This window comes from Suncus etruscus, chromosome 4 (assembly GCF_024139225.1).
Source record: "Suncus etruscus isolate mSunEtr1 chromosome 4, mSunEtr1.pri.cur, whole genome shotgun sequence".
NCBI lineage: Eukaryota > Metazoa > Chordata > Mammalia > Eulipotyphla > Soricidae > Suncus > Suncus etruscus.
Genome location: NC_064851.1, coordinates 49,800,965 through 49,813,023, shown reverse-complemented (window position 1 = coordinate 49,813,023; position 12,059 = coordinate 49,800,965). Strand labels below are relative to the sequence as shown.

Sequence of the window (12,059 nt, the reverse complement as noted above, 5' to 3'; positions counted from 1 at the left end):
CAATCAGAGATTACTTTGAGAATCTTTATGCTATAAAAAAAGAGAATTTGGAAGAAATGAATGAATTATGGGACTCCTCTAACATCCCAAGATTGAACCAAGATGATCTAGAATATTTGAATAGATCCATAACCATCGAAGTAATTGAAATTGTAATCAAGAGACTTCTAAAAAACAAAATCTAAGGCTCAAATCAATTCAGTAGTGAATTCTTTTAAACCTTTAAAGAGGACCTGCTGCCAATCCATTTCAGGCTCTTTCAATCATTCAAAGAAATAGAAACACTCAGAAGTAGTATTTATTAAGTGACCATCTTCTTGATACAAAAAACAGAGTCACTCAAAAAAAAAAAAGAGAGAATTATAGGCTAATATTCAATATCACTGATGAAGACAGATGCAAATATCCTCAACAAAATACTAGCAGGTAGAATCAAACAGCTCATCAAGACAGTGGTACATCATGATCATATAGTATTCATCCCAGAGATGCAAGCGTGTTAACATATGCAAGTCAATCAATATTATACACCATACCAACAAAAAAAAAACAAACAAAAATCATATGATAAAATAAATAGATGCAGAATAGATGCAGAAATAGTCTAGCATCTATTAATGATAAAAACTCTCAACAAGATAGGAATTGACAGAACTTTTGTCAATACAGTCAAGTTCATTCACTACAATGTAAAGGAACAAATCATACTCAATGTGGAAAAATGAATAGCCTTCTTCTATGATATGGCATGAGACAAGGTTGCCTCCTCTCACCATTCCTATTCAATGTAGTACTTAAAGAACTTTTCTTAACAATTAGGCAAGAATAATATAACAAGGTCATCCAGATAGTGAAGGAAGAAATCAAGCTTTCACTGTATACAGATAACATGATACTTTATTAAGAAAATTCTAAAGACTCTACCAAAAAGCTTTTAGAAACAAGAGATTTGTTTAAAATAGTAAAATTGCAGGTTACAAAATGAATATAAAATTTTAATGGCTTTTTGATATATAAATAATAAAAGAGAAAAAATATTTTTAAAACCTCATTCACAATTGTGCCTCAGAAAATCAAGTACCCAGAGTCAACTTAAAGGGGTGAACTAACTATACAAAGAAAACTAGTTCAAAACACTAATTCAAGAAATTAAAGAAGACACAAGGAAATTGAGATATATACCCTATTCATGGATTGGGAGGATCAACATAATTAACATGGCAATATTCCAAAATATTTGTACAGATTTAATGCATTCTCTATAAGAACATCTATAATTTTTTTCAAAAGTGTAGATCAAACACACTTAAAATTGATTTGGACCAATAAACATTCATGAGTAGCTAAAGCAAATCTTGGGAAAAAGAAAATGTGTGGCAGCACTTTCTCCAACCTTAGTCATTAAAAATGGTATTGGAATATATACGCACTCTCAGATCAATAAAATACACTTGAGTATTCAGAGACTGCCCACCAGACATACAATCAATTATTCTTTGATAAAGGGACAAGAAAAACAAAGTAGATCAAGGAAAGTCTCTTTAACAAATGGTATTGGGAAACTACTCAATGGAGTGCAAAAAAAGTGAACTCAGGCCTCTCTTTGGCATCAAGTACAAATGCCAAACGAAAATGGATTAAAAGTCTTGATATCAGAAATGAAACTATAAGGTATCATATTTTCCGGCGTATAACATGACTTTTTTAACCCATGAAAAATTTCTTAAAAATCTGGGGTCATCTCATACGCTGGTATACGCCATGCTGAAACTTACTCCAGCTTCAGGGACCAGTGATCCGACCCCTCTTGATGCGCATCCAGCTACCAGGCATCATCACTAATCCCATCCAAAAAAGAAAGAAATGAGCAGACATGTCTTCAAAGAAGAAATATAGATGGTCAAATGCAAATGAAAAATGCTGCATATCACTTATCACCAGGGAGATGCCAATCAAAACAATGAGATTCCATCTCACACCACAAAGACTGGTACACTTTACAAAGAACAATAATAATCAGTGCTGACATGTATGCACTGCTAGTGGGAATGTAGACTGGCTCAGCCCTTTTGCAAAATAATACAGCTGTTTCTCAAAAATTAGAAGTGAAGCTTTTCATTTGATTCAGCGATTCCACTCCTAACTATATACCCTAGGAAACAAAAATACCATGTAGAAACCCATCTGCACTCCTATTTTCATCATGGCACTCTTTACAATAGCAGAATCTAGAAACAATCTAAGAGACCAAGAACCAAGGAGTGGCTAAAGAAACTGTAGCACATTACATAATGTGATACTGTGCAGCTGTTAGGAAAAATGAAGTTATGAAATTTGCTTATTTGCTTATTTAGAGAGTATTGAGTCAGAGGGAGAAGGATAAGCATAGAATAATCTCACTTATTTGTGAGAAACAAGAAAAATAAAAGCTAGTATAATAATATTTAGAGACAATAGATATGAGCATTAGGACCAGTTCATGCCAGAAAACTTGAGACAAAGATCTGGGATTACAGTTAGGGTAGAGAAGGGTCCACTATAACAATGATAGTTGGAGTTGATCATTCTGGACAAAAATGGTGTGCTAACAGGGGATAATGTAATATACATAGTACCCCTTCATTAAAAATAGTGAAAACTACATTGTCAAAAAGAAATAAAGGGAGAGAGAGACAAAAAGAGAGAAAGAGAGAGAGAAAAAGAAAGAGAGAAAGAGAGAAAAAGAGAGAGAGAGAAAGAAAGAAGTGAAATATCTGCACAGAAGCAAACTGGGTAAGTTTGGGAGGAAAATTGGAGACACTGGTAATGGGAAACATGCATTGGTGAAGGGAAGTGTACATTGTTTGACTGAAACACCATCATGAACAAGTTTGTAACCATAATGAATAAATAAAATAATTAAACAAAAATATATAATATATATGTAGACACATATTTTTAATCAACTCCCCTGATTTGTATGAGGTGATATTTTCCCCCAAGAGTCCTGTGCTCTTACTCTATCTGGATACACCACTTGGTTTCATTCTTACATGTTCCTAAGGAAACTAATTGCTATAAGGAGAGCAGAGGTGTATGAAAACAGGGATATCTGTCCACAGTGGTTCAAGAGTTCAGGAAAACCTGTTAAGCCCTGGATAATCAAAATATCCAGGGCTTAGCAGATCACATTTTTTTTTATCTCCACTTGCTTTTATACTTTTATTTTTATCAATTAACATAAGAATTGACTTTTAAGTGTGATAATATTTGCTTCAATAAAAGCACAATCATATCATATATGGACAGGAGTGATGATACAATGAACCTTTATGATTAATGTGTTTAGTGATAAAATGTATTTAGAAAAAATTTAATAAAAAATTTAATGTGGGCCTGAGCAGTGGCACAGTGGTAGGGCATTTGCCTTGCATGTGGCTGACCTAGGAAGGCTGTTTGATCCCCAGGAGCAATTTCTGAGCACATAGCCAAGACTAACACCTGAGTGTTAGTGGGTGTAGCCCAACAAATAAAAACAAACAAATAAAATTTTAATGTAAGTAATATTTTATGATTAGTTATAAAGTGAATTGTATTAGTTGCAAGCTAATATGTATTTATTATGGAGCTTCCTATAAACACAGAAATGGGGCTGGAGAGATAAGGCATACCTTGCATAAAACAATTTTAAAAAACAACTTAAAAATTTAAATATTTTATACAGATATTTAGTGCAAAGTGCTCTACTTATTGATAAACAGTTATTAAACTTATATCTATTTTATGAATTTTGAACTCATTATTTTTTATCATTTTACTATTATTACTATTAAATATAATTATTTTTCTTTGAAAATAACTTTAGTATATACCTCACAGCTTAACTATATATTACTATATATATTCTTCTTGTTTTGCACTTTTAATTTTCATTTATGACCTTACTTAGAATGTTGGATAAAATGTATTGTGAATTTTTTCAAAAATAGGTACTTAGAACTGAAATTAAGAAAGAAAAGAGCTGAATAATTCTAAATTGACTTTAAAAGTTTGAGATAACATAATTCAAAGCATTACAATAAGTTATGATTTGTTGTTGTTGTTGTTGTTGTTGTTTTTGTTTTTGGCCCACACCCGGCAGTGCTCAGGGGTTACTCCTGGCTGTCTGCTCAGGAAATAGCTCCTGGCAGGCACGGGGGACCATATGAGATGCCCGGATTCGAACCAACCACCTTAGGTTCTGGATTGGCTGCTTGCAAGGCAAACACCGCTGTGCTATCTCTCTGGCCCCAGTATTCTGATATTTTACTTTTATCTCAATGGTGATATTTTTGTACATTCTCTTTTAAAAGGATTCCTAACTTGGTCTCGTTGGACTTTAAATTTTAATGCTATCTTAAATATAAAGGGGATCTAGCAGCAAGTTCGCCAGGACTTACATAATGAACTATCAAGCTTAGAGTCTCGAACCCGTGAGGCTGACAACAGAAACTCATCTAGGAGTCATCTAGCCATGACAGACAAGATTTGAAAGTGAGGGCACAATGGGGTGGACTTCCGCTAATAGTTGAAATATTCCAGTTTGGTTCCAGGCCAACACAATAAAGTCAAAATTACAATGAAGTGAATCTTGGGGAGTATAAAGTTTACCAAGGCATATAAAATTAGATTCATATTGTACTACTTTACCACATTATGTTTAAAGTGTGTCACATGCTCCTTAATTTGGGGACATATTCAGGAGATGACAGCAGCTATAGAAAAAGGTACTCATATACTCCCAAGATGTAGGGTCACACAAATCACAGATTCTAGAGACAGGCAGAACCTGCAAAACACCATAAATGGAAGGGTTTGTCCTATTTAAGGGTATCCATGTGTATATAAGATAGACAATGTTCTCCAGTTTATTTGTTATAAATGTAACCTGTTATTTTGAAAGGTAATTATGAATTTTAAGGTTTATTTATTTTTATTTTTTCTTGCTACTTTTTTTTTTAACCCAAAGGAGGGAGGCATGGGATACAGCTTTATTTTTTATATTAAACTCTTTACCTTGTCTGTTACTCAGAGCTATTTTTCTGAGACCCATTTCCTCTGCACAGGATGGTCTTGAGAGCAGCCTTCACCTCATGGTTCCTCAGACAGTAGATGACAGGGTTGAGAAGTGGAACGATGATGGTGTAGAGTACTGATACCAGCTTGTTGGAACTGTAGGTGTACATGAGCTTGGGGTTGGCATAGGTGCATAGTGTGGTAGAATAGAAAAGAGTGACCACAGTCAGGTGGGAGGTACAGGTGGAGAAGGCCTTCTTGCGACCCTGAGCAGAGGGTATCTTGAGGATGGTGGTGAGAATTGTGACATAGGATGCTACCACCACACAGAGGGGCACAGCGATGACCATAAGGGCCAAGAAGAAGTCCACAAGCTCTGCCTGTGAGGAGTCCTCACAGGAGACATTGAGCAGTGGAGAGATGTCACAGAAATAATGGTTGATGTGTGGTGTGCCACAGTAGTAAAGCCTGGCAATGAAGACCATCTTGATCATGGCAGTTATCAAGCCACACAGCCAGCATCCCCCAGCCAGGGTACCACAGACTCTGGGAGTCATGATGACTGGGTATCTCAGAGGATTGCAAATTGCTGTGTATCGGTCAAAGGCCATGACAGCCAGGAGAATGTACTCTGTACAGACAAAGGTGACAAAGAAGTAGAGCTGAGCCATGCAACCATTAAAAGAGATGCTTTTGTCATGGCTGAGGAAGTCCACTAACATCTTAGGGCTGATAATGGTGACATACCACATCTCCAAGAAGGACAGGTGGCTCAGGAAGAAGTACATAGGCTTGTGCAGCTGTGCATTACTACGGATGGCCAAGATGATAAGGAAGTTCTCTAGCAGAGTTATAAGATAGACGACTAGGAATACACAGAAGAGCAGCATCTGGAAGGCTGGCCGTGTAGAGAACCCCAGCAGAATGAAATGTGTGGTTGCACTGTAGTTCTTCACCTCCAGAGACAATGGACCCAGGACTGGCTGTGGACATAAGAAAATCAGTCTTCTACTGGCCTGGCCTGAGAGATGGGACCATGATGAAACCACCCAGACTCCAGATCACTCACCACCAACAGAGCTCCCTGTCCCTACATGGATTCCTCCTAAACTAGAAGGAGGGGAATAAAAGCTTTTGAGCAAAAAAATGGATATTTATTTTTAAGTAAATCTTTTCTGGTTTTATTTTATTTTATTTTATTTATTTTTAAAGGAAGGCAGACATCATGTGCAGAGCTTCATTTGGATGTATCTAAGAGTCTTGGAAGCTTGACTACCCTATATTCTCCTATAAATAGACCTTAAGAACTTGTTTGGAGATTCTAGCAGGAAAGCGCAGCTACTCATATACCCTCGATGGAAAAACCACTCATCTCTATTAGGAAAGGTTGTCTTCTTCCACCGAATGCACAGCTTTGGGAGGGACATACATGGAGCAGTGAGGGAGGAAGAGAACACCCACCTAGCCAGTCAGAATAGCCAAATCATCACTGGTGATCAATGGGATGACAGATGTCACAGCCAGATTGCCCTCACATTTAAAATTTTTTCCATTTTTAGGCCAGGATAAATAACTTCCCAAGGACCTTTGAAAAGGATTTGAAGCCATGACTCCCAGAGCTAGGCTTTTCCAACACTTTTGGACACAAATAGGTCTTAGACCCTATTTCACTGAAGGTAAGGCACATAGGCACTTGCCGTGTATGCAACAGACCTGAGCTCTATCTCCGATACTGTGTTCCCCAGGCACAGAGCCAGAAGTAGTCTCTGAGCACTGCTGGATGAGTCCCTCCCCCAAAGGAAGGAAAGAAAAACAAAACATGACAGAATTCAGTTCTCACTTTCATCTGTGCCTCATTTATCTTGAGGCTACAAAACCCTCACTTACCTGTGAGAGGCAGAGTCTCATTCTGGCTGTCTTTGATAAAGGTTGTAAAACTTGAATGAATGTGTAGGCAAACACACAGGGCTCATAACAAATTGGATTAGAGTTTCCCCAGCCTTCTTTAAGAACAAAATAGAATGGATTAATTAAAACATACTACTGTGAAGTACTTGATTAGGGCTTTAAAGAAAGAACAATGAACATTTTTCTTGTTCCACTTTGATACATGAACTTTAAAATTCTGTCATTTTAGGGTTGGGGGAGGAGGGAGATAGGGGGCATTGGTGGTGGGAATGTTGCACTGGTGAAGGGGGTGTTCTTTTTATGACTGAAACCCAACTAATATCATGTTTGTAATCATGGCGTTTAAATAAAGATATTATTTAAAAATTCTGTCATTTTATTTCTGAAGTGGATAATACAATGAAATTATTTTTTGTAAACACCTAATAAGCTTTAGCATTTAATTTGAGTCCTCTGGATATTTACGTTAACCTTCAGGATATGCTGCTAACCTCACCAACACCTCCCATACACACACATATGCACACACTCACATAAAACTAAATAGTGAAAGCAGTATTTCTGACAAGTGTCAAGAGAAGAGAGAGTAGAAGAGCACCCAGGCAACAGGCAGAAGAATGGTGTCATGTCTGTAACAACTAGACACAGTGAGATGGGAAACCCTATGCTGGAGGAACCTAGTCTACCAGCAGAATCAGCACAGCTGAGAATCCATTTTCTCCAAATTGAGGATCATTCTGGAGCCCATAGACCCTGAATACTAATATATGCTCTTCTTCTTATCTCAGTGTGTGCCTGCTCTTTTTCTGCTCTCCACATAGGTCACTATTGTCTGTACTTCTCAGAAGCTCTGCTTGTGGGGATGGTGGACAGTTTGTTTCATTCTTGAGGAAATGGTTCCCAAGTAAAGTCTGGAAAGCACTGTTTACTAGCCCCTTGCCCTCTTATTATGTAGATTGCTGGTTTAGGGTCCCAGAGAATGTCAACAAATCAACTCTTAATTATCATGGGAAGAGAGGAAATCAGACACAGAGAATCCAAAAGAAACCAATTTGTAATGGTGCAAAATGCAACAAGAAGTTTTGTTTTCTATTAGGATATGTCCCTTCACATACAAATATAAATGCACCACATACTGTACACACAAGCACCCATGTACACAAATATATATGCAGTGTACATTTACCCATGTACACACATTCACAGAAATACATAAAGCGCACATATATACTCCTGTATGCATATAGATACATATAGTGTAAAAATCACTCATGTACAAGTATGCAAACAAATGCATACATATAAAGATACACTACATACCCAACAGATAAATTTTGTGCACACATATGTACAGTGTACATGCAGGCACAGACACATAATATGCATACATGCAGGCCTGTAAGCACACAGATACAAATAGTGCAAAATATGCACTCATGTACACATACACTGTTTTGACACCTGAGCTGTAAAGAGAACCTTGTCAAACTCCCCACTTCCGCAAGCATCTGGCAGGGACACTCAGACTTCCACCTTTTGGGTCTCTACCAGTTCCCAGAGGCAGTGGCCATCCTTCCCAACTGACCCAACTTACCCAGGGATGCTCAGTGATGGAGTACCTGCACCTGAGATGTCAAGCTAAACTACCCAATTAGGAGAGACTGAGGGGAGCACTGGAGGTTTTGTGGTGACTTTTCTACAGTCAGGGTCTCATGGAGGTGCAAGAGCAAGAACAAAGCCCAGGGCAGAGATGTGCAGCATTGAAGTTGTTCCAATGCTGCCAGGATTGTGGACAGAGATCTGGACAAACCAAAGACCCCTCCACTATGGAAAACCATGATGAGAAATGGTCCAGGGGCCATCTTTGCTTGGTGCTCAACTCCTGGAGGGAGTGGGTTAAAAGTGAGCATGGGGGCCCGGAGAGATAGAACAGCAGCGTTTGCCTTGCAAGCAGCCGATCCAGGACCAAAGGTGGTTGGTTCGAATCCCGGTGTCCCATATGGTCCCCCGTGCCTGCCAGGAGCTATTTCTGAGCAGACAGCCAGGAGTAATCCCTGAGCATCGCCGGGTTTGACCCAAAAATCAAAAAAAAAAAAAAAAAAAAGTGAGCATGGGCCAGGGCATTCAGCCACTCTTTTCAAGAAAGTGTTCCTTCAGTGAAAGTTAAGAGAATGTAACTAACTGGTCTGGATCATTTTCCAGTGTGTCTAAAGGTCCTCAATGCTTTGGGCTGCAAGCAGAGGCATCTCTGCATCAGAGCAGAACCAATAATGGTGATCTTATAGAAATCCCTTGTAACTCAGGCTCTATTGTATGTAGAATAAATTAGTGGAAAATCTGCTGTCACAATCTGGTTATCTAAATTTCCAGAACCATGGCTATGGTTTCAAATAATTGTCTTGCCCTCTCAGTAAGTTTTGAAGATAGTTACTTCTGTGGGCTTTTTTCCAAACAGAATTAATCTCTGCATTTTACCTTAGGTTCTCAAACTAAGGATAAATGTAAAAATAGTGGAGTTGTCAATTGACAATAACTGGGCCTTTTTTCTCATGGGTTCTATAAGTTGTATCTTCTTGCTCTGTCTTTTAGGAGCTATAAGCCACCAAACTGGGATCTTTGCCCAACCGCTGGCATAGCACAATCACCTCACCAATCAACAGTATTCATTTCCCTGCTCTATTTACTCTGCCACTTTCCCACTATGAAGGGCAGGACATGTTCACCTGGAAGTCCCCCTCCCTCTTTAAAAGGCTAGCTAGCTAGCTACCTCTGAACACATCTCAGGAAGATTAGATAGTCAGCTCCCACTGACTGACTTTGTCCTGGAAATCTGGTGGTGGAAAAATTTAGAAGTGCTTATAAGAAATGGATGCAACCCAAACACAATCATGTATGTAATCAAGGTGTTTAAATAAAAAAAAAAGAATGAAAGAAAGAAGAAAGAAAGAAAGAAAGAAGAAAGAAAGAAAGAAAGAAAGAAAGAAAGAAAAGAAAAGAAAAGAAAAGAAAAGAAAAGATGGGGCCAGAGCAGTGGTGCAAGTGCTAAGGTATTTGATTTGCCCACGCTATCCTATAATGGACCATGGTTGGATCCCTGGCTTTTCAAGCCAGGAGCAATTTCTGAGTGCATAACCAGACGTGGCCCCTGAGTGTCACTGGGTGTGACTCAAAAACAAAAAAAAATGTATTTTCATATTGTACTGTAGTTGTTCGTTGCACCTGTATAATTTAATTTTATTATTAATTTAAAATTTCAGTAAAGATGAGAATCACTGCCAAAAAAAAAATGGATGCTCAGGGGCTTGAGAGTTTGAGGCAGGTTAGCTCCAGACATACAGGCTAAAATTAACATTAAAGACTGACTCTTAGTCACCCCCGCTTCCCTTCCTTGAAACACATCTCAAGATCCAATTCCCATTCATGAAGGTCTAATTGTTTTCTTACTCACCATTTCCGTGGAGCTATAACTCTGGACTTTTTTCCTAACCTTGTTAGGCAGAACCATCTAATATTAAGAAAATCTGAGGAGGCATGCACGCTGGGAGGAGAAGGGACAAGTTCCCAAGGAGCTTCTGGCTGGGAAATGTGGCAGTATTGTGCAGAGTGGAGGGGATGGAGCTATTTATGCTACTTTTGCTTTCAAGCACCTATTGTTTTTGGTGCCAAGTCCCCTCTCCCCAGGGGCCCTGCAGCAGATGCAACCCTCAGGAAAGAATGTGTCCTTTCTAGAACTAGAGAAGTTATGGAAGATTCTTGGGAGAAGCTGTGGAGCTTAGCAGAATAGGAGATAAGAGATTATGGTGTGATGAGAAGTTCACTATCTTCCTCTTTGGGACTTAGGAAGTGGAGGGAAAGTGACTGAGAGTATGCGTGAGTGCAAGTCATGGTGTGTAAAATGTGTGTGGGTAAAACTATGTGCAAGTGTGCGAATACTGTTCTCTTATTAAGGTGTGAGTCGCACAAAAAATAAGCTACTTTGAGGGCAACAAAGCCAGTCAGTTGGCAGAAAATACAATTGTAACTCCCCTGCTCTCCTCTGTAAAATTACCCACTGAAGTCCCCAAATGCTCCACACACTCTCCTGTGCATGTCCTCCACATGTTCACATTTGCAAGTACCCTCAACATGCTCCCATATGCATACATGCTCCAAATGCTCTCATGCCCAGAACATCTCATTTTAAGCAATGAAAAAAAAATACAAGCAGGGGAACTATATTTTCTTCTGAAAACTTAGAAAACATTTTCTTTTTCATGGTTCTAGTAGTAGAACTCAAGACTCACACTTGCAAGACAAGTGTTCAGTCACATCTTGCAGTCCCCAGGCAGAGAAAATAATTCATGTGAAAAAGAAAAACTCAAGAGTGAAAATTATTTGAAAAATGTTAAAAGAATTCAAAGCAAGAATTGATAAGTGGGGCCGGAGAGATAGCATGGAGATAAGGAATTTGCCTTTCATGCAGCACGATGATGGTCCAAATCCCGGCATCCCATATGGTCCCCTCTCCCTGCTGGGGGCCATTTCTGAGCAGAGAGCCAGGAGTAACCCCTGAGTGCTTCTGGGTGTGACACCCCCCCAAAAAAAAAAGAATTGATAAATGATTGCATCTGGTATATCAGGATGAATATAAAATAAAACATGGATAACAGAGACTTCTCCAAATGGGAGTAAATTTATATCCTTTATCTAAAATAGCAGGTTCAGCAATATCATAAAATTTCTTTGGACTTATTCAGCTCCAGTCTTAGAATCCCTCAAACTCAAGAAACCCACCCCAAGTCATACATACACTCTAGTTTTCTAATAGAATTTCCATTAGTTTGTGGCCCATGGAACATGGAAGAATAAAGGGCTTTCTTGCCCTCACTACTTCTTTTTTTTTTTTTATGTTGAAATACCTGCAGTTAAAGCCCTTATAAATATTACTGGGCAAAAGTGAGAGACATGGCGTTTCTAACTGCAGTCTATGCTTCAGCTTGAAAATAAATAAGGTTGTCATCAAAAAAGAAAAATGATGAGTATTGGGTGAATAGTTTCTCCCACTCAGTGGGTGGCTCTTGTATCCTGGGAGCTATTTCCTTTGAGGTGCAGAAGCTTCTCAGCTTAATATATTCCCA

The 12,059-nt window shown here is 38.5% G+C and overlaps 1 protein-coding gene across 1 annotated transcript; it reads right to left on the bottom strand.

Annotated features, from left to right (window-relative positions):
* Positions 1-5,042: 5,042 nt before the first annotated feature.
* On the bottom strand, positions 5,043-6,942 carry LOC126007071 (olfactory receptor 6Y1). The gene is made up of 2 exons (XM_049772579.1): positions 6,922-6,942; positions 5,043-6,017 (listed from the first exon to the last, which is right to left on the bottom strand). Exons 1-2 carry the CDS (start codon positions 6,940-6,942, stop codon positions 5,043-5,045), a joined length of 996 nt encoding a protein of 331 aa, XP_049628536.1.
* Positions 6,943-12,059: the final 5,117 nt, after the last annotated feature.